The sequence below is a fragment of the Numenius arquata genome, chromosome 11 (assembly GCF_964106895.1).
Source record: "Numenius arquata chromosome 11, bNumArq3.hap1.1, whole genome shotgun sequence".
Classification (NCBI taxonomy): domain Eukaryota; kingdom Metazoa; phylum Chordata; class Aves; order Charadriiformes; family Scolopacidae; genus Numenius; species Numenius arquata.
In genome coordinates, this window is record NC_133586.1 from 45,412,200 (window position 1) to 45,439,842 (window position 27,643).

At 49.7% G+C, this 27,643-nt stretch overlaps 1 protein-coding gene across 1 annotated transcript; it reads left to right on the top strand.

Annotated features, from left to right (window-relative positions):
• The first annotated feature begins 1,303 nt into the window (after positions 1–1,303).
• Positions 1,304–27,354, top strand: STK32A (serine/threonine kinase 32A). Its single transcript, XM_074155899.1, has 12 exons — positions 1,304–1,355; positions 6,689–6,744; positions 7,956–8,107; positions 10,677–10,850; positions 14,314–14,351; positions 19,222–19,311; positions 22,088–22,185; positions 24,024–24,140; positions 25,226–25,351; positions 26,364–26,492; positions 26,811–26,875; positions 27,261–27,354. Exons 1-12 carry the CDS (start codon positions 1,304–1,306, stop codon positions 27,352–27,354), a joined length of 1,191 nt encoding a protein of 396 aa, XP_074012000.1.
• The last annotated feature ends 289 nt before the right edge of the window (positions 27,355–27,643 follow it).

Consider the following 27,643-nt stretch of genomic DNA (forward strand, 5'->3'; position numbering starts at 1 on the left):
AGTGGGGCGAGGAGTGACGGTGTCACCGGCAGCACCGGTCTCCTCCTTCCTGAGCTCCGCTGTGGCTGCGGAAGAGTTCAGAATAACCTTTAGTTTCTGTGGGACGAGAGAGAGAGGATAATGTCATGTATTGCTGCGTGACCGCCCAGTTTCAGTTGTTCAGCAGAGCAGCAGCAGCTTAAGTAGTGAAGAGATGTTAAGAGAAATTATTTGTGAACACCTCTGAGTTAGTGGTCCTTTTCCGAGGAAGCTTGGTAGCCACCCCTCAGTGGTAGTTCTAACAATGCAACTAGCTGCTCTTTTGTAGCCCCGCTGGGCTCATTTCCTCACCAGAGAGCGCAGCCTGCTTGCAGTGCCAGTCTCGCACCCTGGCCGTGGCACTCAAGTGGTTACTTTCCCACTGCTTTGCTTTGGTTTCCCATTTATCTGTTGAGGATAAGATATGCTTGGCCGTGGGGAGGTGTTGCCGGTCTCTGGAGGTGGGAGTGGGGCATTCCCAACCAGCTGCTTTCTCACGCCCGTGTAATTTCTGCTGAGACCCTGGGACCACTGACGAGTGGAACTGCTGCTCGTGGAACGAGTGGTCCAACCGAGCATGAAGTTAACACGGGAAGCATCAGTCATCTTGGCCCAAGAGAAAGTAATGATTTTCATTAAAAAAAAAAAACAACAACAGTATGATTTTGTTCCAAATGAGACTTCTGTAACAGCTTAAATCAAAAGGTTGACACTTTGAATTTCTTCTTATATAGCTTTTACACTTCTGCATCACCTTAGTAGTCAAAAGTGCCTTTCTGATTTTATTTAGCCAAGTCACTGTAGCCATTTATTTTGGATATCAACCTCACTACAGTTAGTCATGCTATATCATCTCTAAGTTGGTCATAACATCATTGAAGCTACAAAATACATATTCAATGATCAGCAACCATGAGCCAGATCCTCAGATCTTTTGGTCTGTTAGTCTGGTTCTGCACTTCCCTGAGTGGGTAGCAGCCCTGGTCTAGGTTGTGATGTTAATGGGGTTTCTCTAGTGAACTCCATTCTAATGTGCTTTTTCCCTGATACTCACTTTTGTCCCTGGAGCAGTGAACCTCCAGGCAGAAATTTGCAAGCTGCAAAATGCTTCTTAATCCTGAATCATGATGAGTTTTTGCCTCCTGCCTCCTCCAGGATGCACCAGCAGAACGTTGCCCGGGTCTCCTGGCAGTGACCCACAGGTGACACCATCCTGGAGGCACCAGCTTTGGAGGTGGTGACTTACCTGAGGGAGTGGAGCGAGCTGAGCGGGGCTGGACACACCATGGGCGCAAACACCTCCAGCAAGTCACCACCCTTCGATGAAAATGAGGACGGTAAGAGCTTTTCTGAGCTGTTGTCTGGGACTGCAGAGTCCACCAGAGCAGAGGCGGTGACACTGAGAGTGGCCACCAGCTTCCGTCCTGGGGTTGCAAACACCTGGACATCTTGGTTAAGCGCAGGTCAGCCAAGGGCTGCAGCAGCAGCAGCATGCCCTGGGTCTCCTGCAGAGCTGTGGTCGGTCGGGTGGTCCTTTCACCTCCTCTCCCTGCGGCCAGGCACTGGGACAACAACTGCTGGCTGAGGTTTGGTTTTGAGATGTCTCTGGGACACTGCCAGGAGCTTCAAAGCCAGGAAGAAATGCGGCGGTTCTGGAGTCAGGGGAGGTTTGTTCTGGAGATGACAGCATGGAGAGGACCGGTATGAGGTGTGGTGGAAGACAGCTTGAGTGCTGCCTGTTCCCATTCCTGCTTTGGGCTTGGTGGGAAGGCCACCAAGAGAGACCTGGGTGGCAGCAGCAGAGGTGGGGGCTCCTGGTGACCACCCAGATGGGCAGCTCTGCCCCTTGGCACTGGGAGACCAACACACAGGCTTGGTTGGCTGGAGAAGGAGAATACATTGCTGAGAGCAGGACTGGAGACCAGTGTCACTGTGCTGCCAAGATTATAGAGACAGTCATTAAAAGATTGTTCCATAAATACATTTCCTATTGCATGAGTCAGCTCACTAGCTGCCATATGGGCTTTCGCCTGGGTGCAATCATAAAATGTATATGTAGATAACTACAGATACGTACAAATAAAAGTAAAATATGAGAACCTAGATGACTCATAAACTGCAGTTCCAAAGGTAAGGACTCCAATCAGAGAGGAGGCAATCCCGGTTGCTGGGGGCGTAGAGGGAAAAGGAGGGGACATCGGCCAAAACCTGGTCTCTCTCACTCAGCTCCTTGAGGAAAGGAACGCACTTCCATTCTGGAAAGGCAGTGATTATATCCCGAGTGGTGCCGTTAGTGCTCGTGGTGCTGCCGGTGCCAGCAGCTGTTGGGGAGGGGAACAGTCACCCTGCGCAGCAGCGCGTTCCCCAGTAAATCTCCTCGGCGGGTGATTTCTTATGGGAGCCAGTTCTGTGCTGGGAAAGGGGTTGTTTTCAGCAAACTGAACCTGGCAGCCTGTGAAGCCCCTGGTTGCAGAGGGAACGGGGCTTTCTGAGTGTGAAACGCCGTACCCCACGCTCGGTCCATTTGTGTGTCGTGCTGGCAAGTCAAGGAAAAAGCCCAGAAAAGAGCCAAGGGGTTCAGTGTTGATCTGCTGAGTCTCAGTAGGCTCAGGAGTCACCCTCACTCCCGGGTACAGTGTCCAGACCGGTGCAGTTGTGCTTCTATGGCCCTGCCCAAATTTAAAAAGTGGTAGCATGCTTTTTTTCTCGATTTAGTCATATTTTAATATACTGCAGGCAGAGAAACCCAGCTGAAATGGGGATGTCCCCTATTAACTTTTCCATTATCTTGGCAAACTTGTGACCAGAGACTGTGTCACCTTAGTTGTCACAATCTTGTCCTTATTCTAATGTCAGTTAAAATTGAAATGAATTAAGAGCTGCTGGGCGCAGCGGGGAGCAGGACAGCAGCTCCTCTGCTGGGTGACACTGGCAGGTCCTGCGCTGGCCGGTGGAGAGCGGTCCCTCCTCTCGGCGGTGCCTCTGGGACCTGTGTAGACACAGACAGCAATAACGTGAGCGGTGTAAGGGAGGCACCTGACTCTCCCCTGCCCGAATCTCACCCTGGCCGTTCCCTGCTCCGTCCCCTGGCTGGGCCGTTGTGCCCGATGCTGCCGGGGCGGAGGGAAGGTTCTGCCCCAGCGAGCATCGTGCCGCTGCGCCGGGAGTTGGGTCTGCTGCTCAGGGAACCCTGCTGTAGTGTTCAGTCACTTCATTTCTCTTAAGACCTATCAATTTGCCTAAAATAATAATAATAAAAAACCACAACAAATTGCTGTTGCTATAATTTGACTATTTTCTGTGGTACCATGATTATTATTTTTTTTTGAGATGGCCTTCTCAAGGGGGCCTGCTTTGCCTTCAGCTGAAGTGGGATGACAGCATTAGTTTTCTGTCAGCGTTTCCTCTGAGTAGGCACAGTTGTGGATAATAAGCTATTGAGATGAAAAGAAAATGTAATAATCAGACAGAAGGTTCAGTGCTGCAAGGTGATCTCCCCTCCCGATGCACTCGGGATGAGACTATGGTAAAAGCCGGATTTTGTTTGCGCTGCTTCTGGGCAACAGGGTGTGGGAAGCATCCTGGAGGATGGCAGCCAGATGTTCTCCGCAGCTGGCCAAATTTGGGGGAAGATAAATCAGAAGCAGGTAGTAGGTGAGGACAATGGCTGGGTGAGAGGGACATACATCATCCCATGGTCCTTAGCCTGTGCCCTCCCCGGGCCACCCTCAGCCGTTCTCTCTTTAATCTGCTGCGTCTTTGCTCCTCTGCCCGGATCTGCGGGAGTTCAGCTCCCCGGTAGCGGGGGGGACTCGCGTTTGCATTCCTGGTCCTGTGGTGGCACTTGTTTCCCTGAGGCTGCAGAGAAGGCAAGGAGGGAATGTAATAAAAATGGGGGAAATTACAGTGACAAAAGGAAGACGAATCGTAGCGGAGAGTGCGGTGCTGTGCTGGCTGTACTGGGATGGGCGACGGGGGTGGAGGGACCCGAGCCCCCCCAAAGCACTGGCTTCCACTGGGGGCTTTGGTAGGGCTCTCTTGTCTCTGATGAGGACATTTTTCATGGCTAGTTTGGTTCTGTATTTTTTATCGACATACTGTTCCTTGAACCTGGATTTAGAAATACAGCCCTGGCTTTTGAAGTGGTATTTCATGCTTATATTTCAGTTGGTTCTTTACAGCAATTGTATTATCTCCCTTGGCATCTCTTAAACACAATTTGCCTGAGTTGGCATATCACATGAATTTTCTCTCTGAGGGGCAAATGCTTTGGCTTTTTCATTGTTTTAGATGCCATCAGGCAGTGAAATGAGGCTTGTCAAATCTGTAGATGTGGATCCAGGACAAAGAGCATGTGTTTGGTTCCTGATTTGGACACCACAAATTTCAGTGCTCTTTGGCAGTGAGACTCTGGACTGGCTCCCTGTGGAAATCGGGGATGGTAGGAAAGCTAAAACAGAGAGGTTAAGATGGGATTATACCTCATTTGAGAGTCTTAAATAAAAAGTATGCAATTTGGCTTTCTTACGACCAGCTTAGTTATAGACCCATGTTTAAAATGTTCATAAAAATATTAATATTAAAAGACAAAGAGGCAGAAGGTACTAACAAGTTCATGAAAGCATTCTTATTAAAAGGCAATAGAGGTAGAGGGTGTTAACATGCAACATCTGGCTGCCAGCTTCACTCCTGCATCTGCAGCTGTTCCAGCTGTTGCTGCTCAGGGGGATCTCTGTGTTCCGTGTCAGCCCCACGCGGTCCCACCCCTGGGGTCTCCCTCTCCCGCGCTCGGGACCGCGCTGGGTGACACACGGCTCCCACGGGTCACCTCTCACCGGTGTCCCAGGGGCGTCCGTCCCCTCCCGTTTCCCTGCCCGCGATAAGCATCTTCACGCTCCCTTTGTATCCACTGCCCTGCTGTTGGATGGCCTGACTGGTAAACAGATCCGGTTAAACTCGGTCATTGCCAGCCTGTATTTAGCTCTGATATTGGCAGATGTTGTTCCAGGTTTGAAAAGGGGCTTCTGTGCATGAAAGCCTTTTTTCCAAGCGCTATAGCTGGAAACCATTAACTTTGCTTTGGCTGGATTATGGCATCCTAACTGAAAAGATAATGGCAATGAAAAGGAAAAAAAAAATTAATTTAGTTTGCCCATTTTAAAATATTTATTCTGTGGGTTACCCAGTGGGTATTACTCTCCTGGCCAAGTACGCGGTGCCTGTTTTCAGCCTTTCTTTTGGAGGGTTTGGGCAGGCTTAGTGGACCCTATGGCAGTTTGGTGACCCTCATGCATCATGTTTACGCTGAAGGAAACCCAGTCTGCCTGGTTAATTTATTTGGAAAATGCATGCATTTTGTTAGTGCACCAGGAATGGGTGTTCCAAGAGCCCAGCCTGGACCTGGACACCGGCCCTGAGAGTGCGCGGCCGGTTCCCTTCGGGGAAGGTGGTTAAAGCGGGGTGGTGCTTGGCCCCAGCAGGGAGGGAGAGGGCCGCAGGGCAGAGGGGGATGCGGTGTCTGGTTCCCGTGGTCCTGGTGGGGACACAGCCCTTGCTTGCTGGCTCCAGCCGCGGGGTCCAGCCCCTTCTGCCAGCAGGGAAGCTGGTGGGGCAGGAGGGAAATGAACTCTGGGATTTCAAGCCCATCACATGGGTGGTATCTGTCAGTTCCAGGCATCACACTAATGAACACTGATGAGCTATTATAAATCAGTCAGAGGCCTTTTTCTGATGCCTTGGAGGAGCGTCTCAATGTGGTTTGGTTCAGGAGCAGGTCCCGGAGCGTGACCTTCCCTTGTCACCAGCATCTTGGAGAAGCGTTGTCTGGGTTCAGAGTGTTCAACTGAGTAATACCTGCTGCGGGACCTCACCCAGCGATGGGCAGCAGGGTTTGAGCCCGGCACAGTGAATCTGTGTTTGCTGCATGGTAATTTGATTTGCTGTTTCTCTGGGTCTATTTACCGCCTGCGATGAAGCACGGGCAGCTTCACCCTGGCTGGTCAGGAGCACTCGGTGTGCAGGGTCCTCCCATCAGCGCCTACAAAGCATTCTCCTTGGCTGTCAGATGTCCACCCCAGCCCCGTCCCCAGCAGAGGCCAGGAGGGGAGGTGAAGTCCATGTTCTCGTTCCTCCCTCCCCATTTCAGTGCTCGGTCTGCAAACTGCAGCTCTTCTGTTTCCCTTCTGAGCAGAAACAGCCACTCCGGGTACTGAGTGGCAGCGAAGCTTGTGTCCAGGGTTGCTGCGTTTATCCTGCTCAGGTATCGAATCGTTCTCTAGAATAATACCACGAGGATACAAAGATCCAGCTGCCCATTTACATCTTCACGTGGTATAAACATTTGATGGACTAAGCTTTGCATTTGGTTTCAGCAGAAGAAGATGAGACTGCAGCAGGCAGGGCAGAGTGAAAGCGTTCACTGGCTGGTTCCTTGCCTGATCTGCCAAAGGCGACCCAGGGAACCTGCCTTTGCAGCTCAGCTGGAAAGGAAAAAACCTGTTAAACACCAGGTTTTAAACAGCACCCAAATCTCCAAAAGCACCAGAAAGTTGCTAGGGTATCCCTTGTTTTTCTCAACCCTTATCTTAAGGAAAAAAAATGTAGAAATGGTGGAACATCATCAAACAGTTGCTCAGCCATTTAATGTCTGAATGTTTGCTTTTTCTTGCAGTCACCTTCGACCATTTTGAAATTTTGCGAGCTATTGGGAAAGGCAGCTTCGGAAAAGTAAGTGTTTTGTGAACTAATCACCATTTGGACAGCTGGAAATGTAACTGAGAAATGGGCAAATTAGGGGCTCGCGTGAGAGTAAAGAAATAAACCCCTGCATTGTCAATGGGCTTTGACCTGAGCTTCAACTCCTGGTAATCAAGAAGGAATCACAGCCCAATTCCTCATCCATTCCATAGCCACAAATTATATTACAGGAGATTAAAATGAGATACTGATAAATCAAATGAGCTGAATTTCATTATGTTTCTGGATAGGCGCTTTCTGAGATTCCCCAGCGAAGCAGCACTGAACATCATGACGCATCTTTAATAAAGAACTACAGTCAACGTGAAAGGCCTGGCAATTTTTTAAAGAGGATATTTGTCTGTGAAACACAGTGTTTGGTATTAAGCATCAGGTTATGGTCATATGTTTTATTTTTATGCTGTTATGGAGTTCTCTGCTTGTACATGCTGACAGAACTCTAGAAGGTCATTTTCCCCTTCACGTAAAGGCACGCTCCTGCCAGAAACGGGGTGTGACGTAGGCGCAGAGTGCGGCAAAGATCTCCAGAGACAGAGATTTATTTGGTGGTGAAACAAAAAAGGTTGACTGAAACTTTGCAAATTCATCCTAAGCTCACAAACTGTTGTGGAAACAAATCTGAAAAACAGTCTGGTTTGTTTTGCAGTTTTACAAACTCTGGGTCTTTCACTGAAGCAATGTTTGTTACTAGATTTGAAATATCACCGTAAGAAAGGTTAAAATTCAAACCCCAATACCCCTCCAACAAAGCCCAGGGTTCTTTGGGAGCTGAATGAAACTCGCCAAGAAGGGGGAGCTCGGGTGCTGCTCCCCAGCTTCCAACCTGTCGTTCTGGGGTGGGAAGGACTCTTCCGAGCAGCAGCCGGGGTGAGAGGGACGGACACAACCAGGATTAGTTAGAGCAGTAAATAAAATGCTGACTCGGGCGCGATTCCCCATCTCCTGTCTTTGTGGTGATAAATTCCTTCCCCTCACCTTCCCCCAGCAGAATCTCTTCTTTGGCCGGCAGCTGCGTGATGGATGTGCTGGCCGTGCCCGGCGTTGCGGCGTCGGTGCCCGGAGCTGTCACTTGGCAGTGGGGACATTGCCCAAGGACTGGAGAACGCTCCTGTGACTGGGTCTTACCCGCCTGTGTTTGCTGCCACGCCATCTCTGATTTATCCCTTGATTTGCTCATGTAGGTCTGTGTTGTGCAGAAGAACGACACCAAGAAGATGTATGCCATGAAATACATGAATAAACAAAAGTGCGTGGAGCGTAATGAAGTGAGAAACGTTTTCAAGGAGCTGCAGATTATGCAGGGCCTGGAGCACCCCTTCTTAGTTAATTTATGGTAAGATATTGCTCCTTTGCATACTGGCTGGGTCAGCGTTGTCACTGTGAGACACCTTTGAGGGCGGGGGTGCCCGTGGTGGTGGGTGTCTGCGCTGCAGGACACATCTGGGTGCACCGGGCGCCCGTCCCGTCCCGTGGCTCCTTGGAGGGGGCTCCTCCTCTGCTCCACTCACCGGGGCTCCGGTTTCAGGGGAATCTTGTTTAATTAAAGAAGAAGTTATCCCTCTTGTCCCCCAGACAAGCACAGGAGAGTTTATTCGTGTGTTCCCTGTGGTTTGTTCCTCGGCAGGCGTTGCTCGTTACCGTAACCCGGTTGTATTTAATTGTGCTCTTTTGCAATGAGCAGCAGCTCCCGGGACCAGGCAGTGACACCCGGGATCGATAGCCGAGCAGCACTCTGCTCCCAGGGTTTCCCTTGGCAGCGCTTCCTTCTCATCACCTCCTGACTCTGGATTTGTGGTTTATTTTGTACTTTAAATAGCCTGCCTTAATGCCTTATTGATATTGGACTGAATTGATGCTAATCAGCAAAGACAAAAGCAATTTATCATTGAATTTACTGACAGAAAAATAATACTGTACAAGGTTTATTGCAGAAACCCATATATCTATAGGGGAAATGTGTCCATAAAAAAGTCTCTTTCCTTTAAGAGCACCTGATAAATGCAACCTACGTGCTCTGTTTATAGTCCTTTTTCAACCATTGGCAATGGGATTGACCAGCTGGGTGATAAAAGGCACACTAATTCTTCCCCCTTCGTAAGATTCAGCATGTTTTCCTGCAGTGGGGCAGGAGAAAGGAATTTTAAACAAGACTCTATTACTGTTGGAGTCTGCCAGGTTAATTTTATTAGGACAGCAGTAACATTTCAAGTGGTGTGATCTCATACACCACATGATGCAGCAGCCAATATCCTGTATTTACATGATTCCTCTGGGGTGGTGGGTAATTATATTTATTGGGTATTGGATTTGTTTCTAGAATGAGGTAGACCTCACCAATGCTGAACACAAAAAATGAGGCTAAACCACACTGAAGATCACAAATCTTTGAATAACTGTGTTTCTTTTTAAAATCTCCTGAAACTTGAGTGCTGTGAGATGGACTCTCATGATTTTGATGGTGTTGCCATTCAGTGTTGATCTAACTCGGGTTTGAACGAGAACCATGCATCTAGACCTGCCAGAGCTTTGAACATATCTCCAGACTTTGCTTTCCTACGTGAACGAGCGATTCCAGGCAGAACTCAGCTGCTGAGAACTAAGCAGTGTATGTGTGTCTATAGACCTGTACAGAGAAAATGATCCTGGTTTCCCTGCTTCTGTCCTTATCACATCATCCCTGGCCTCGGGTACAGCCGTTAGCTTTCCTGCACTCTGTGACACACAGACTGTAGCTTCGTGTCGAGTAATTCTGGTTTGTGGTGCTCCTCATCACATCATGAAGCTGGTGTATTGGTAAGAAAAAAATCCACAAGAAGGAATCCCATAGCTGACTGTCTCAGAGGGACGCTTGGTAAATAATTGCATCGAATCAGGTCACTTGAAGAGGAGCAGCAGAGAGCAGCTGCATCCCCTGTTGTGTCGAGAAAATGGGTTTGTAAAAGGCTGCTGCCAGGAGAACCCATCCCTGGTTCCAGGTGCCTCCAGCGCACGATCTGCAGGGCCGGGCACGCTGGCTTCGGGCTCCGCTGGTCACTTTCCTTGGGTGCCTGGAGAAGACGAAATGTCCATGTTGGAGATGTGAGAGTGAACCCCAAGGGGAGCAGACAGGGTTTATCCAGAGCTCCAAGCTGGATTCCCACTGCTGTCCTGAGTTACCCATGGCTCGGCTAGCTGGGACGGCGCAGCAAGTGACAGGATTTTCCAGGGTCCCTTGGAGGGATCTTGTGTACGTGAGTGGTGGCCAGGGCAGCGCAGGCTTTTCGGATGGCTTTCAGAGCACCAGCAGAGATGTGACATGAGCAATTTCTGGAGCTGCCCCCTCTGTAGTCAACAGGGAACTGTTTTATGGCCACCTGTGGCCTCTCCTGGCAGCGCGCTGGGCGCCAGACCTATCTCTCAGGTCCTCCCCGAAATAAAAGTGCATGGCCCACACCTCCTGGGCCCTCTCTGGCCCATGCTGTGTCGCTGCCACACATACCTGTGATGATACCTCCTGGGAGCCATGCTGCCTTCCAGGCTCCCGTCCATCTCCCTGCGCTACTGTCACGAGGAGGAAAACAGCACTCCCCTGCTGTGGAGTAATGGGTTTGGGTGTTCTTTGGTTCTGAAGTGGCTGAGAGTAAAAGTTCAACACAAAAACATGGGGTTCCTGTTCTTCTAGTGGGCCTGCTGGTAGTCATTCATGCAACGGTACTGACTTGGTTATGGATCTGAAGCTAAAATATTGTCATCTCAGTTATTTTGAAAGTGTAGGTGGTAGGAGTTTGGTCACAGTGGGAAACGGAGCATGGAAAGGTCGTGAAATTATTATTTACCAAGTGAAAAGGTTCCAAGTAATCTCCTTTTTTAACCTGTCTTTTTTTTAATAGTATCATCCTTGGATCATGCTTATGCCGTTTTAGGTACTCGTTCCAGGATGAAGAAGATATGTTTATGGTTGTGGACCTGCTGCTGGGAGGGGACCTGCGTTACCATCTCCAACAGAACGTGCGGTTCCAGGAAGGCACTGTGAAACTCTTCATCTGCGAGCTGGTGCTGGCCCTCGACTACCTGCAGAGCAGGCACATCATCCACAGGTCAGCTGGGGACCCCCTCGGGGGACCGGTGCTCCTAGGCTGTGGTAGGGCTGGACCTGCTCCTCTTGGACGTGAAGGGATGAATAGAAGCTCAAGAGCTAAACCAAACATCTCCCATGCATGTTTGCTTTGCTGTAACACACTGCGTTTCCCAGAGAAAAGCATTTTATGAACAACAGGGAGCGTGTTGTTTCTCCCTCTGGGATAGCTGTGTTTTAGCATGTTTGATTTGTTTGCTGATCCTGCAAAAAGCTGTCTCTAATAGGTTTAATTAGCTGTAGCTCGTTAATATCCATCCTGGCCCAGGGAGGGTAGGTGTCAGCGTTCAGCATTCCCCGGCTGTCACACTGAAGGTGTCTCCCTTTTGCTCCCCTTTTGCTCCCCTGAGAGACAGGGAGTGGGACCGAACGCAGCTTTTTGCTGTATGAGGTTAAATCACTTTCTGGAAGTGGTGAGTGTTTCTTTTTGGCCACCAACATTTTTCATGGCCAGTAAGAAAATATTTGAACTCTTCCTATGCATTCAAGGACCTGCAGAATAACGGAGGAGGTAGAGCGTTTGGCTCTGGAGAGGGTTTGGCTCCGGACGGGCGGACGGACGCGTGGCTGTTTCCTTCTGGTGTTCTGGGCAATGCAAACCTTGGGGGTCCAAGGGTTTGACGGAGAACCTGGTAACGGGGTACGAACAGGGAGGGACTGGCAGAGGGTCAGTTAGGGTGGAGAGAAGATTGTCTCCAGGAGAGCATTCTTATGAGGTGTAAAAATAAAGTGTGGTTCAAAATTTAAAATTGAAATGATGGTGGTTGTTAGTCAGGGAAGGAACGTGCTGTTCAAGGGCTGATGGAGATTAACGCTGGTTCACGTTGGCAGCGTTTGGCTGCCGTTTGAGATGTGAAGCAGAAAGGCTGGTGCTCGTTGTGCCCGCAGCACGTCCTCACCGCTGCGGAGAACCCCGGGGGGGTTTGCTCTGTGTCGGTTGGAGCCAGACCTCCTCGGGGAAAGCTCCTGCTTTCTCAGGCGTCTCAGCTTTCATCTGCTTGTTTTGTTTCACACCTGCATAGATTTCTGCTCTGATGCCCCTGATCTCGGCGGGCGGCCGCCCCAGCTCCCTGTTCAGGCTCCGACAGGCTCTCTGTGGTGGGACGCGAAGCCGGCGTGTGGTGACGGGGACATTGACCACCACCGCCTGGCACCTGCTCCCCGGCACCGAGCAATGGATGAGCATGAATTAAACATCCTGAAACGCAACTCGGCTGCCTCTGTCCCAGGCTGGACCCTCCCGCTGTTGGCTTGGCCTGAGCAAACTGCGTGGGGCACTAACGGGGGGGAGGCACAGGGCAGGAACCCCTCTCCGTTAGGGATGTGTTAATGTCAGCTGTGGTGTCTGCAGGGTGAGGGGCTGGAGCTTCTTCACGATTCGGTGATGAAGAATGAGTCTGCAGTAGGAGGCCGTTCCTCGTAACGATGAAGGACGTGACAGCTACGGGAGCGGAGGGTGCCCGGGGGCTGCCGTCCCGTTCTGAGCTGCATCCCTGCAGAGCTGTGGCCGTCAGTGTCCCCTGGCCGTTGGCCGTCGGCATCCCCTGGCCATTGGCATCACCGAGGGGAGGGCTGGTGTCCCGCATAAGGGCAGGTGCAAAGAGGACACCAAGGGGCAAAACTCCTGGGATTTCCCGGAGGGTTATTTGGAAATACAGGGAGGAGAAGCTAAAGTTCAGGCTGCAGTGTGCGTTTCAAGCAGCGGTGTTTAAGGTGAATCGAGTACAACAAAGCATGTATGACAGTCTGTAAATTTGCAAGTGATTTAATTAACACTGTACTGCAGGTTGTCCCAGTGGGACAGTGTTAGATTGATGAAGTGACTCAGCTGAGTCAATTACACCGCAACATCTGTAATTGGGAACATCAGGAGAAGGCAACCCATTGCTTATTTTCTCTGAACAAAGCCACGCTGGGGCAGCAAACACAGGGATGGGGAATCATTGCCCACCTATGTGTAGAAGAGTGGGATATATTTGTTAAATTTTTCAGGCTAGGAAACGGTATAACCATTTTATAAAAAATAAATATACAAATAATCAATAAACAAAATGATCCCCGTTCCTTATTTGCACCCTGGGAATGACCTCACCGTGCTGGTGTAATTCCATAGGCTACACGCCAGACTGAGATCAGAGAATGCCCCAGAGGAACTAAAAAAATTAATAATTGAAAAGTTGAAAATTGGATGAGAAATGAACACCTGTATTTATGGTTCATTTCAAAACTTTGACAATATTTTTGTATCAAGGGATTCAAAGAATGCATTTTTTCCAAACTCTTTTTGCTGAAACATTTCTTAAAGTTTTTCCTTAAGTTAGCGTTTTCTCAAAAACACCCGAGTGTGGCATCACTGTTTTTCACTATCAAATACTGCACTTCTGACCATCGGGGCTGTTCGCCTCTGCCCTGGGGACCAGTTTTGCTGCGCTTTTGGGGAAAAACTGCTGCTTACCCGAAGCCACCCAGTTCTCTCTTGCCAGAGACCCCCGTCCCTGTGCTTATCTATGGGATGGGATGGCACGAGGAGGTGACTGGTATTAGTGTCCCACGGGAAGGAGTTTGGGTGAGAAGGTGCCAGAGAACTGTAAACTATTACATGATAATTAGGTATATTGTCTTTCCTTAATTCCGGGTGGCTAATGAATTCAAACTTTATCTTTAGTGACTGCATTTTTAAAGACGAAATCCTAAACGTGCTCATTTCTTCCCTGTGAGCCCCTGGGGCTGGCGGGAAGCCTGAGGACGGTGCGGGGTTGTTGCACGTGTGCCTGCCTTGTGGGCTGCTTATGGGGCGTTCGGTTGCCAGGTGGCTGGTGGCAGGTGAATGGGGACTGATGTAATTAGCTCATTAAAACCAGGTAATGCCTTGTACAGTCGCTCAGGTGTACACAGCAGGGGTATCAGGTGTACATTTTCTCCCTTCAGCAGAAAGCATTTCCCTACAGCCTTGCTGTAGGTGTTATTATTTTGTTGTTTGGGTTTTTTTTTCTTTTTTATTCAGGAACAAAACCTGTGCAGAACCCATTTGTTTCTAGAACAAAGATGTTAAAATAATTTTATTTTTACTGAGTAAATGGGGAACAGCTCTCAATATAGTATTGAAACAGATTAAGAAGTAAAAGGAGGAAGAAGATGAACAGCAGCTCTGTCGTTGCAGGTGGGCTGCCGGACCAGACCGCAGCAGCCTTCACTGCCCTAGCCCTGCACCACCGCTACTCCTCTTGTCCCATTAGTCATTCTCATGCCTAAGTCAAACCCTGTGGGAACACCAGAGCTGAGGAGCCCCACCAGAGACACCTTCTGGGGCCTGGTGTCTCTGACGTGTGTCCCCCCAGGGCCTGGGCTGCCCTAAGGCTCTGCCGCCGTTTCCCGTCCCTTTTCTAGGCTAATGGCTCTCTCCTCTTCTCTGCTTTTTTCCTTAGAGACATCAAGCCTGACAACATTTTGCTGGATGAGCACGGTAAGTGCCAGCTGCTTTGTGGTCATGCCTAAAAGCAGAGGCAGAAATGGGACGTCCAAGTTCAAGTTCAGGTGCCTGCTGGTTTCCTCGTTTGTGTGGCTTTCCCTCTCTCGGTTCGGTTCGGGATGGGACCATCCTCCCGTGATTCGGTTGCTGTCTTTGGCTTTCTGGGGGGCAGTGTCCTGTACCCTCAGGGCACTGGTCACCCCGGGATGCTGCGGTATTTCTGGGGGTGTTTAGTCTGACTGACTGATCTCCTGGTGTCTGCCAAAGGCGTTGGTGGGGACCACACATTTTGCCCATCAGACCTCATTTTAAAACCTTCTTGGCTCTTGCTTAAAACTCGCTCAAAATGTCATAATTTGAATGGAACTGCTCCTGTGTGTGGTGCAGGCTGTGTGTAACGTATGCTCTCAAACAGAATGGATTATGGTTGAATAGATACTCTTCATTCAGGTGTTTTCTTTTTCCTTGAGCATTTGACGTTGGGAGGGAGCTCCAGAGAGGATTTGGGGCTGGGCATATTATAGAAGTTGCTGTCATTTTTTCTTTAGTCTTTTTCTCAGGCAAAACTCTTGCATTACTCTCTAGACACCATTTTTGTCCTGGCAAAGCTCTCACAGTGAAGAGTTGTCTGATATTTATTAGCTTTTAACTCATTAGAAAAACACTTTGTCATTTTGGGTTTTTTTGAAAGTCCATGGAACTGCCTTATTGTGAGAAATCTTCATTAGTGACTACAGCAAAGCACTCCAAGAGAAAAAGTCCATACAGAGACAAGGCGTATCTGAATTCATTATCACTTCAGAGGCTGTAATGGAGATGCTGAAGCTCCCGCAGAACGGCCGTGCCTCTCCTGTGTGGCTGGGGTTGCCTGGCAGCACTGTTTTGCATATGACCTCTAATTTCAAAGTGCTGGCTAATTATTTATTTAGGAGCTGTCAGCAAACCTGATTCTGCCTTCAAGTGCTGTAGCCTCTCTCCTGCCTCACTCTGTTCTCCTCCTGCTCTTGCCCCATGGATGGATGCAGAGACCCGTCCTCCCTCCTGCCAGTGTCCACCCAGGACCTGCTGGTCCAGCCGTGGCCCCGGGTCCACCTTCCCAGCCAGTGCTGGTGGCAGGAGCTGCCTTCGGTCAGCCCTCGCCCCAGGACACGCTGGGGTGACCTGTCCCCATCTTCCGGGAAGCCCCATGCCCTGTAGGACGGGGTGACACAGCCACCCCCGAGGGAGCGGGGTAGGAGAGCCCTGGAGATGTAGGTCACCTTCCCCCAAGAGGGGAAGAACAGAGGGGAAAGCTCTGCTTGTCTCTGCAGCTGCATTCAGCTCTGTGGGATGGAACCTGTGGGCTCCCGTAATGACGCTGCAATTTGGGTTGATTTTTGAGCCTGTTCTCTGCTCACTGTGATGTTTTAACTGTTGCAAAGGTTTCAGAGTTACTTTCTGTGGATGTACCCTTGGCTTCAGTGTCCTTCTGACTACTTGTATTTCTTTTCTTCATCCATGGCAGCAGAGGTATGTCCTCTCATGCATACAGAAAGCTTTGTGCAAACACAGTTCCATTTTTCTCTTGTCCCCAGAGCAGCTGTCAACATAGCATGTTTATCTATATTTAGCCTAGTAGATGGTGCTTGTTTTTCAGTATCTCTTTCCCCATGGAATGGGCTGCAGCTCCCCATTGCCTCTCCTCTCCCTTCACCAGGCTTCCACAACCGTGATCACAAAACATATGCTATTTGCTGGCATTAATTTTTCATAATGTTCTTGATTGAGACCAGTCCCCTGAGAGTATGAAGCACCTGAAGGAAGATCTTCAGCAATCAGACTGCAGTCCTTCATTTTTCAGATTCTTCTTGACACCTCACTCTGCCCTTTGGCTCATCTTCCTTTCCAGCTGTGAAGCTCCTTTCCAGCTGTGACCCCTCACCCTTCCAGATGTACGTACCCAAAGGCTGTTACAAACCGCGGCGCCTTCTTTGCCGCGGTGAATCACTGAGGAGGCAGCAGGAGCCCATCGCCTGATCGTTTAGGAGGCTGGTGCAGGTTCTCGATGGTACAAATGCCCCTTGTGAGGCCATGCGTTGAAATGTGTTGTCCCGCTGCTGACGGTCATGAACTTAACATGCACCTCATGCGTTTGCCTCTGTCACCCTGATCGGTGACATTCTCTATCATCATATCGATTTCAGCTAAGAAATTAAAGTGAGCCATAAATAAAGCGGGATATTGGGCAAATGTCTTTCTCTGCAATAAACAAAGCAGCTGTTCGACATCAGAGATTGGGATCCGGTCCCACAATATAAAAATCCTCAGCAGAAGACCCCCCGCAACAGTCATTCCAAGCACAGTGATTTCCTCCTTTAATGATAAGGCTATTGGTTTAGCTGGATGGCAGCACGGCTCACCTGGGGGTGAAAGAACAGAACAGATGGCAGCTTCCAGGAATTGTGACTAATTCGTCAGGAGTTTTTGGCCAGGTCATTGGTCTAATAAAGTTGAAGAAAAGCCCAGTTTTATCTCTGATAAAACTCAGGTTTTTTGCAAGAGCCCTGTAATGGCCTGTACCTTTCTTGTACCACTGCCAAGGGTTCTCGAGGGCAGTGCTAAAATGGGTGAGTTCTTGCCAATGCAGGGCACACGTGGCCCATTTGCTCACTAATCTCGGGTAAGAAAGTACGGCACAGTCTGTCCAAGAGCCTTCATGCTCCACAGCCCCTGATGCCTCCAGGTTCATATTCTTTAAAATGTTAGGTTGGATGGGCTTCGGGAAGGACGCGGTGTGGAGCACGGCTCTTTCCAAACCAGCTGCAGGTAGAGACACTGAGCAATCAGGAAAACACGAGCCTTAAAGCTTGACCCCAAAGCTCAGGAGCAGCTCCCAGCGCTTCCCTCGCGGTTATTGGGAGCTGCTGCCCTGGTCTCCCCCCCGGAGCACCTGCCTCGGCCTCCTTGGCCCAAGTTGGTAATTTCCGAAGTGGGCTAATTTGTAAAACTTGTGGTTTATTTGAAGTGAATCATTTAAAAGATGCATCCAGAGCATGGCATGTTTGTGCTTGGAATATCAAATTCTTAGTAAGTCTTTATGATTCATATTTATGAAAAGAGCTCCCTAGAAAGTGGGATGAGAGCTGGAGATGAAAGCAAAAACAATGCAAGGACATAGAGGACGCATCCAGACAAGGCAGTTGTATCTCATTCTTTTCTCTCAAGTACTCCCCGGCGATTTTGCCCGGTCTTTAGTGTGCAGACTGGGAGAGGGAGGGCTGGTGTGTAGCGCAGCGTGAGCAGCCGGGACACACACGTGCTCTTGGCGCATCGGTCGGGTCCCGTGTGGGGTGGGGGGAGCTCTGACCCCTCGCTGGCTCTCCCAGCGGTGCCCACCGCTCTCCAGAGGGACCTCAGGTTTTCCTTTCTTCCTTCAAGCCCAAGCCTGGCAAACACTGCGGATTTGGTGAGGAATCTGCCTGGGGTGCGCTTTGCACCGTGGCCACGGCAAATACGGGGTGCGGGCATGAGGCTCCTGTGCTTCACACACCGCGCTATCGTTGAGGAGACACAGGCAGGAATGTGCTTTTAGGTGAAATCACAAATTCTACTTTTATTCCCCAGATTTTCCCATCTAGATCAGATACTTGCAGCAGGTGAACTTTTAGCACTGTTCTCGTGTAACAGAGCTATAGGTGCAATTGTGAAGATTTACTTAAATATTTCACAGCATCCAGACAAGACAACAGTTCATTGCCAAAGCATCAACTTCTAGGCATATAAAGGTGATCTTACTCTAACTCCCCAGCTCAAGCAGCAGTGAATTTCTGGCTGTTGAAGCTGACGACTGAGGGAAGTATTGCCACAGCGTCCCCATCTGCAGAAGGCACTTTGGTTTGATCTCTGTAGTTAGAGGAGACAACAGCGACTCAGCCCCCTCTGTTCCTGCAGAGGAGGGTGATGAGTCTGCAAAACACAACATCCAAAACATCTGATGCCTTTGATAAGGAGCCCAGCTCTGTCAGGGCTGAGCAAGTTCAGCGCCGGAGGAGAGGACGCGTGAGGTCAGGAGAAGACAAGACGAAGGGCGTTGAACAGGAGAATGAGGCTGAACCAACCCACGAGTGTCAAAGAAATTCACTTGTGTTGGTCACCTGTAGGGCTGTACAGGGTTGGTCTGCTCCCTGACAGGAGTTTAGTGAGTAAGGAATAATAAATTAACTGCTTGGGAAAAAAAAAAGCACCAGTAAAAGAGCATGCAGGAGGCAGGTGGAGGCATTTCCTTTCTCATCCCTGCAAGTCGCATCCACCTCTTGTTTGCTGTTCATTTTTCAGGCAGCAGTTGTGTGTATTGTAGCACTGGGAGCAGACACCGTTCCTGCCCCACAAGGGTTTTCATGATGTTTTAATTCCTTGCGCAAGGCTCTTTTGGTTGCTGCCAAAGGTATTTTGTTCCATTCTAGAGACATCCTCTAAAGACGAAAATGGAGAGAGAGCTTGGTACCTGGGGACATCAAAGAGCAAGTAGCTAGAAAGCAAAAAATATCAAGGATTTTATTTTTTTCCCAAAAACATAGTGGATTTTTTTCTGTGCAAAAAGTTCAGTTCTCTTTCCCCCCAAATTTATAGACTCAAAACAATCATCATTAAATAACTTCTTGGAGACCTCCATTTTTTGCTCCCCAAAGGGTAAAAAAGGGGATATTTGATGTAATGAGAAATCTCTAAGCAGCCTGCGAGTTGAAACATTTTCTATCACTTCTGGCACCAGAATGTTTTTTTCCTGGAAACTCCTTTCCATAGAGTATTTTAAGTTTCTGATTCAAAGCTGTTTCTCATGTGAAATTTAAGCAAACCAGGTTACACATTAACCTCTGTCTTTCAGGACACGTGCACATCACGGATTTCAATATTGCCACGATGCTGACTAAAGAAACGCAGGTCACCACCATTGCCGGCACGAAGCCCTACATGGGTAAGAACCGATGACAATTGTGTAGTCTTGAATTGCCGTTTTTTGGGCTTGGTTTGACAGCCGTGGTGGGGTACAGATGAAGCCTTTTTTGATGAGAGTTTGGACTCTTTTCTTCCTGGTGTGTGACATACCGTGTGTCTGTCTGAGGCGCGGAACAGTCTCGAGGTGCTGTGGGGGAGCACGGGGGCAGCCCCCCCAGTGACGCCCTGACCCAGCTGGAAAATGCTCATCTCTCTACTGATTCCACACAACAAACAAAGCAAGCGTACTGTAAACACAGATTTTAGAGCCATTATGCCATGCTGTACAGCATGTTCTTGATTATAAAATGAGATAGTTGCACTCCTGAGAGCTCGGGGCGTTTCACAAGCAGCAGCCGAGCCGCGTGGCGGTGACAAAATGCTCCTGCAACCCTTGAGAGGGAAAGTGAAGCACAAAGTGTTGTATGTGGTCCCCCTGAGCATTAGCACAAGTCTTACACTGCTGCAACACGAGCAACAATTTGAATTTTTGTATAAACTGGCTGCTTTAAAAACGAGCTTTACTCTGCGTTTAAGCCAAGTGAGTGGACTTCAGACTCGCCGTGTTCCTGGGCTGCAGCCTCCGCTCGGGGTGTGGGGCAGAGCCCTACCCTGGTGTCCGGCTGACATGGTCGGGAGCGTTGCCGTGCTGATGCCAGATCTGCATCAGGAAGTGGCGAGCGAGGTGTTGGCTCCAGTGGCCACCGCTGGGGACAGGGTGCTGGGGACAGGATGCTGAGCACAGGGTGCTGGGGACAGGATGCTGTCCTCAGACGGCAGGAGAGAGGGCAGTTGTGCACAGTGGTCATGGGTCTGCATTGCCCCAGGGAAAGGGAGGCACAGCTGGTGCAGAAGTGGCCACGCAGCCACTCGCTTACTCCCCCAATTGGGATGGGGAGAGAATTGGAAGAGTAAAAGTGAGAAAATTCATGGGTTGAGATAAAGACAGTTTAATAAGTGAATAAGTGAATTTAATAAGGGAAGCAGAAGCTGCGCACAAGCAAAGCGGAACAAGGAATTAATTCCCTGCTCCCCATGGCAGGCAGGGGTTCAGCATCCCCGGGAAAGCCAGGCTCCATCAGCGTAACTGTGACTTGGGAAGACAAAAGCCATCACTCTGAATGTCCCCCCTTCCTCCTTCTTCTAAATAATGCAGCCTCCCTACAGCTGCTGCATGGCCAAATGCCTTGGGGTGATCCCCTGGGAACCTCCTTTTTATCAAGATGACCAAACTGACCCTTCACCTTTGCACGACCGGTGCAATCCTTTTAAAAAGGAAAATATGCACAAAAAGAAGGCAATGCTCCCTGGTTTGGTTTTTTAGTGCAATTCTTGCCTCCCAGCTCACACAAAAATACTACAGTATTTTTTTTCCTTAATCTGAAAAGGGAAATTTCTTGGCTAAGAAAGAGCATTTCAGTCTGTGCCTCCACCCACTTCCTATTAGCCTGGAAACCTCCCCCTAAAAAGCTGTGTTTCTCAGGCTGCGTTCAGTTAAAATTTGCTTTTCCCTGCCAAGGGTGCAGTTGGCACTATATCTGCGTTTACACTCCATACTGATGTTCTCAAAAGCTGCTTTCATTCACTGTGTGAGGCTGGATTTAGGCTCTGCCAGATTGAAGTGCTTTAAATATGAACAGAGAGGTTTGAGTGGGACGGGAGCAGCTTTCTATGTGCAGATCTGCTGCGTCGAGGGCAGAGCGGTTTTTGGGGGAGGCGAGGAGATCTCGGGCCAATTTCACGCCCAGATTCAGTGAATTGGGGTTAGTCCTTGTTCTAAAGCTCATTTGCTGTGTGATAACAGGCAAGTCCTGCGTCAGCAAGAGGAGTTTATTCTTTTGTGGACAGAGCATCCCTGGGAGATCCTCTGGAGGGACCGTGGGGGTGCCGGTGCTGCAGGAGTGGAGCAGGGGGGGGCTCTCACCAGGACACTGGGGTTGGGGTGCTTTATACAGGGGAGGAGATTCACAGGGTCTGGGGAAGCTCTCAGTGATTATACAGAGCATTCTATAATCCAAATGAACTGGATTGTATCTACCGAACATTAAACATTCCGGTTACAAAGGTGATATCGCTCCTCTTTCTCAAGGCCATCCCATCATTTACACACTTTCATCAATTAAGTTTTGTAACTTTCTGCTCAAGTAGAAATGACTGACCGTCCCATGTCACCGGTGGGGAGAGTAAAGCACAGAGGAGCTGAAACAATTGTTTGGTCAGAAATCGTTTCATGCTGTGCTAATTGCACACGTTGTTACTCAGCAGGGTCAAGGCTTCAAGGTGTGTCTGTTCCGAGGGCAGGCAAATATCTGGGCTAAGCTTCGTGCTGGGAACTGGGTCAGCTCTGGCTCATACAGTGATGGTGCTCGGTGCCGAGTGGGACACGAGGGTGGACGGTGACAGAGCCTCCCCGCTGCGGGGTCTGCGCAGGGTCCTCCCTGCTGCGGGGTGTTTCTGCATCTCAAGGCGAGGAGCCTGACAGAGACCAAAAGATGAGTTGCTGCAGGGAAACCTGTGCGTTCCGATTCCTGTCTGCCTCAGCAGTGTTTTGGTAAAGGACCAGCCTACCAGCCATGTGCCATTGTTTCGAAGAAAAAAGCAGAAATTATCAAAAGATTGGTAATGGGTAATATGCTAATTCGTGTCGCCAGCAGAGCAGCAGGGATGCTCTCCGTGGCATGGATCAAGCACTCTGCGTTGCTCATTTCCACTTGAGATTGCAGCAAGGCAAACTTTCTTTTTTCTGTATTTTGCAGCACCTGAAATGTTTAACTCCACAAAACCCACCGCCTATTCCTTCGCTGTGGACTGGTGGTCACTGGGAATCACTGCCTACGAGCTGCTCAGGACACGGGTACTGCACAAGGGCTCTGGTCCCCGTCCCTCTCTTGCCTTAAACACACTGTTGGAAAGGTTACTGCTCTGTAGCAGGGGTGGAAGGGTCCAGCCAAATTCAAGGCCTTAAGGGTTATTCCAGCGTAGGAGGCAAAAACCTCATCTTCACCAGGGTTCTTGTGGTCACAGCTAAGAGCTCAAAGAGAAACCGTCGCGACACAGAACACGTTGCGACAGGTCCCCGCAGCGCCCTGGGCAGACGAAGGGTGGGGGAGGAAACAGGGCTGATGAACGAGTGGCAGCTCCTGAGCCTGGGCTGCAGCGTAGGTTACTTTCAGCTCCTGTCCTGCAAGGAGAAAAAGAAAACTTGAAAAAAAAATCTCATTGCTGTTGTAATAAGATTGAGCAGTTTGAGCAAAAGCAAATCGCAATGTGTAAATTATTAATAAAGCACAATCCCTGCCTCGCACGTCCGTGCTCTGCTGCTGACTCAGGTAAGGTTGGGGGCCTTGCAGACAGATGGTTAGATGAGTGGTTTGGAAGTGCTGTGCAAAAAAAGTGGGACAAAATTATTTAAATTACATTGTTCTAAGCAAAAGGTTGTTTAAAATCTTGTGAGTCTAGGAAACATCTTTCAGTACAAGCATGGGAAACACGGTTTTAAGAAAGTCATCATCAGTGTTTGCAGAATGCCTAAAAAAAATGTTTTCTTCAATATATTTTAAAGATCAGATTTTCTAGTGAATTTGAGTGTTTCAAATTGTGAGTGATCAAGTTAGTACACATTAAGGGAACCTGGTTGTGTGACCTGTTGGGAGACTGAAGCCATGTGCCTTCCATAAGCGTATTAATATCATATTTGAGTTTTCCATCTGTAATGTTAAACGAATTGCAGGACTGGTCATCACAGTGACTTTTGGCTTGATGGCACTCTGCTGCTGGGTGCTCAAACCCCAGGCTCAGCCACGGTGAGATGGTACCAGTGGTGGTACCGCATGGGGGAAGTGCAGGGAGACCTTGAGGTCCATCTAGTGTTGGTACACGTTAACCACAGCGCACCTGGCTGGATCTCACAATTTCTAGATATTATTTTTTAAATGTACCTCCCCCCCCAACGAAATACAGTAAAAATCTGGGAATCGAAAATCTTTCAAAATGGAAACACTCTACCATTGTCAATTCTCTTCCAAGGTAGGGCAGTGCTGCTGTGGGGAGTTAAAGGTGGAGGTGACTTTACCTGGTGGGTGACAGTGGCTGTGCGTGGCTCATCCTCTCAGGCTGCGTTCCAGGGCTCAGCTGGCGCCGTGCCCCCAGAACCGCTGAGAGATGGGACACGGGGGACGGGTCATCCTGAGCCTGATGTCACAGACAGGGCTTGTAACCCTTCCTGGACATCATTTTTTTCCATTTTTTCAGCCAATTTGTTAAGTGGGAGAAATCCTGCTCCTTTTTACTTTTGTTGTCTCCAACAGGAATGAAGAACTGAAAACAGCAGCACATTTTACAGCGATGCTCTAACCACGGCACTGTATAAAATCCTTTTTGATGGCCCTTTAAGATACAAATATTGAAATGTCTGGGCAAACACAGGCTGGCTAATTACTAGCTTTTGGGGTTTGCCTTCTATCTGTTATGCTGTTTAAATATCTAGTTACTACCGTTGTTCTTGCTGACATTATTATTTTGTTTATTTCAACTGAGCTCTGATTCCCAGGGAGAGGCTTTCAACGGGAGGCTTGGGGAGTGTACAAAGAGTCTTTCTTTGGAGCTTCTTTGCTCTAAAGATTTTTCACAAGGAGTAGATAAATCTGAAAGAGTAGATAAATTAAAATGCTTTCCTTGTGGCATTTTTCACAGAGGCCGTATCATATTCGCGCCAACACTTCCACAAATGAGATTGCTCACGTGTTCAGGACGGCCAGAGTGATGTACCCCGCCGCCTGGTCCACGGAGATGGTGTCGCTGATCAAGAAGGTGAGGGCAGGGTGGAAGCCATGGCCTGGGGTGGGATGTGTCGTGTCCAGCCCCCAGTCCTGCCACCCTGCCAGGTGGCATTCGCAGTACATTGTGGGGATTCGTTGCAAACGGTGTCCAGCCCTGGTGTGAGTGACCTTCAGGTGGCACCATACGACAGGCAGATTGTAACGCGGCAGCCGCAGTGATGTGGTGACCGATAGGACGCAGCTCCTGCTGGTGTGGAGCCAGCACAGCTCTGCCAAGGACACCTGCGGGCTCTGCTTCCAGAGTTTATCCCATAACTGTGTCTCTCTGGAGTGACACAACTTGGGAGTAGACATTAATATATGTGTTGGTAAATTTGGCCAAAAAACTGCATTTTTTTTTTTTTTTTAATTTTTAAAAAACATTATTCCCAATAATGAAAAGACATGCAAGAAGTGCTGACGCCGATGAAGTCCTTTGATGCCTGAGGTTTATGCACCACTGTAATTTTTTTTTTAACAAAGCTGTTTTCGAAATTGCTTCAGAATCATTGCTGGAATCATTCTGAAGCTGAAATCATGTTTGAAGTGAAGTCATAGCTTCAATAAACAAAACCATTGCCTGACAGTGTCAGACCCTGTTTGCGGCAGCGAAGCTGAAATGCTGAACCCTGCCAGCACCGGCTGCAAATTTTGAAAAGTGTGTAAGTTGTTTTCTCATTTTCAAATAAGTGTAGGCAACAAAGTAGTACTTAATGTAGCTTTCATCTATATATTTTTGTTACAAATACTATGTAGAAGTATTTTGTCCTCTCTAATGAAGCACTCTCAAACTTTTTAATGAAAATGAGACATCCCGGGCAGGGTGCCTGCGGCCCAGCCCAAACTGGAAACCATCACCGCAGCCCCCAGCGACCCCCGGCTCCTCTGACCGTCCCACCCGCCACGGGCACAACCGCCTCCTTCGCAAAGGGCAGCGGTGACAGATGCCCCCGTGTCCCTGCCCCAGCCGTCACCCACTGTAACGGCCACAGACACACTGGATGTTCCTCATCTCCTGTTTCGCATCTCGGGGTCTCCCTTTCTCACCCCCCCCCCCCCATTTAACTCTCGCTGCAGTTGCTTGAGCCAAATCCCGAGAAGCGTTTTTCTCAGCTGAAGGATATCCAGGGCTTTCCCTATCTGTCGGATGTGAACTGGGACGCTGTTCTGCAGAAGCGGATAATGCCGGAGTTCATCCCCACGGTAAGGCAGTTTGGTTTTAAAAGGCGCGTCCCGCGCGGCAGCCTGTCCCCGCGCCCGGCTCCAGATGAAGGGAGGTTCGGACGCATTTCCACAAGAGCATCAGCTGTCGTACGGGACAGGGGAAAGGGAGGCGAGGGCACAGTTTTCACTTTCCTGTGGGTGTAATAAAGAGTAGTGGGGGGTGGCTGCCCCAAAACTGATCTGCTGTGTTCATAGTATTCCCAGCATTTCTGGACGCAGGGCTGCTCTTACGCGCTCGGGGCTGTGTCACGCCGGATGCAGCCCGGGCGGACGGTGCCTGGAGCCCCCTGCGCTGAGCCCCCTTCTCCGCAGCCCTGGGCACGAGCTCCTCAAACGCAAAACCTAATGAACAGACAGAGGCTCATTAGCAGCCTGGAGATCACCTCCCATCTTACGATAATTGTTTCTTCCTGTAATGACTCTCTGTAACAAGCCCATTGTTCACAGTAAAATAACAAATACAGTAGGTTAGTGTTTCTGATCCTTTTTTAATTGGATTAAAGCAGCACAGAAGTAACGTAACCCTGACAGAAAATAGTCCAAGGGCTGTTGTGTGCGGTCTTACTCCAAATGTTTTTCAGCCAAATAAAAGTTGGGCTACACTATGAATATTTGTTAACTGTATGTATTTCCCTGCTCTGTTGCTGGTTTTCTCTGTGGTGGGTGTGTTGCTTGAAAACCAGTTTTGCAGGTTTCTGTGTGCCCCCCCCCCGGCAGAGGCACAGCCCAGCCAGACACACCATCCTCGCCGTCGCCGCGAAGCAGCCAAAGGGCTGAGTAGAAGCAGCGAGCACAAAAAGCGATTGTCACACCTTGGCAGCATCCCCTGGCTGCGGGCACTGATAGAATATGTAGAAGTACAGCAGGTGTTCTGGATCTGTGTGCAGGCATAATTATTTTTCACAAAATTCAGCTCCCAGATGCAGCCCAGTTTATGACAGACCCTTCAAGCTGGGCTCTGATCACTTACGGCCACCTCTCTCCCCTCCAGAAAGGCAGACTGAACTGTGACCCAACCTTTGAACTGGAAGAAATGATCCTAGAATCCAAACCTCTTCACAAGAAAAAAAAGCGCTTGGCAAAGAAGGAGAAAGACACCAGCAAAAGCAATTCCTCCCAGGTGAGAGCAAGCACAGCTTTCCCTTGGGACCAACTTATTCCCAGGACTCGGCATCTTCCCTTGGTGGAAGGAGCACATAAACACACCGGTTTTGTGTGAGAGGAGAGGAGAGTCTTAATGCCCTTCTCCCCACTGCAGTGCTAAAGATGCTCTGTAGCTAAAGACCTCTCTGTATCTCCTTGAAATTGTCCTTGTAATGTCTTTCTGTGTCAGCTGTGAAGGCTGGACTAGATGACCTTTAGAGGTCCCTTCCAACGCAAACTGTTCTATGATTCTATGGTTCTGTGATCTCTTTATTTTTCTATTCTAATGTGAAAGGCCTGCCACCTTCAAAAGCACCTAGAGATGCTCCAGAGGGACTTCATTGTTTTCAACAGAGAAAAGTAAGTACTGATGCCGAGGCAGCATGAGAGACCCTGGCCTTTGACAGAGGTGGGGGTCGGGCCATCTTGGCAAACGCTGCAGAGGGGGTTAGGAGCTGGTTGGGGTGAATGCCGGCCGAGCTGTCGTCTGCTGGGGACTGACGTGACGTTTCCGCTCCTGAGGTGCAGGGCTGGGCCCACAGCCACCAGCTGCATCCTCTGCCCCCTTTGTCCCCCACCCTGGTACTGTGGGGGCTCGGGGCTGCGGGGGCTCGTTGGACCCCTGTGGGGCAAGTGGCCACTCGTGCCAGGGATGGGGACACTCCCAGGCGGCCGTGTCACTGCGTGGGACACAGCACTGCCTGCGCTTCCTCTCACAGCTCGACCGTTCCTTTCTCTCCTGAAGGGTGAGGCATCGCCACAACGACACCCAGGAGACCATGGCACTGGCCAAAAGCAGAGGCACGTGCAAGGAGGACAACCAGAACAACAACCTCTGACAGCAGCACCTCCCCGGCTGGAGCGTCCTCGAGGGGCCAGCACTCACCCACCACCCACACACCGGCACAACACTGGCCCCCAGACTCGTCCCCCGCCGCCAGGACGCTGCCGACAGCCCGGGGCTGGGGCACCCCCTGCCTCTGCTCCCACCCCACCCCAGTGGGTCCTGGGCCTGGGGGTAGAGGCTGTGGGTCCTGCCCCCACAATTTGCCACAGCCAGTTGGACACCGATCCTATTATTTTACCTTTCTTGGTGGCGGGAATGTGACTGTGTGAAAATGGATGAGG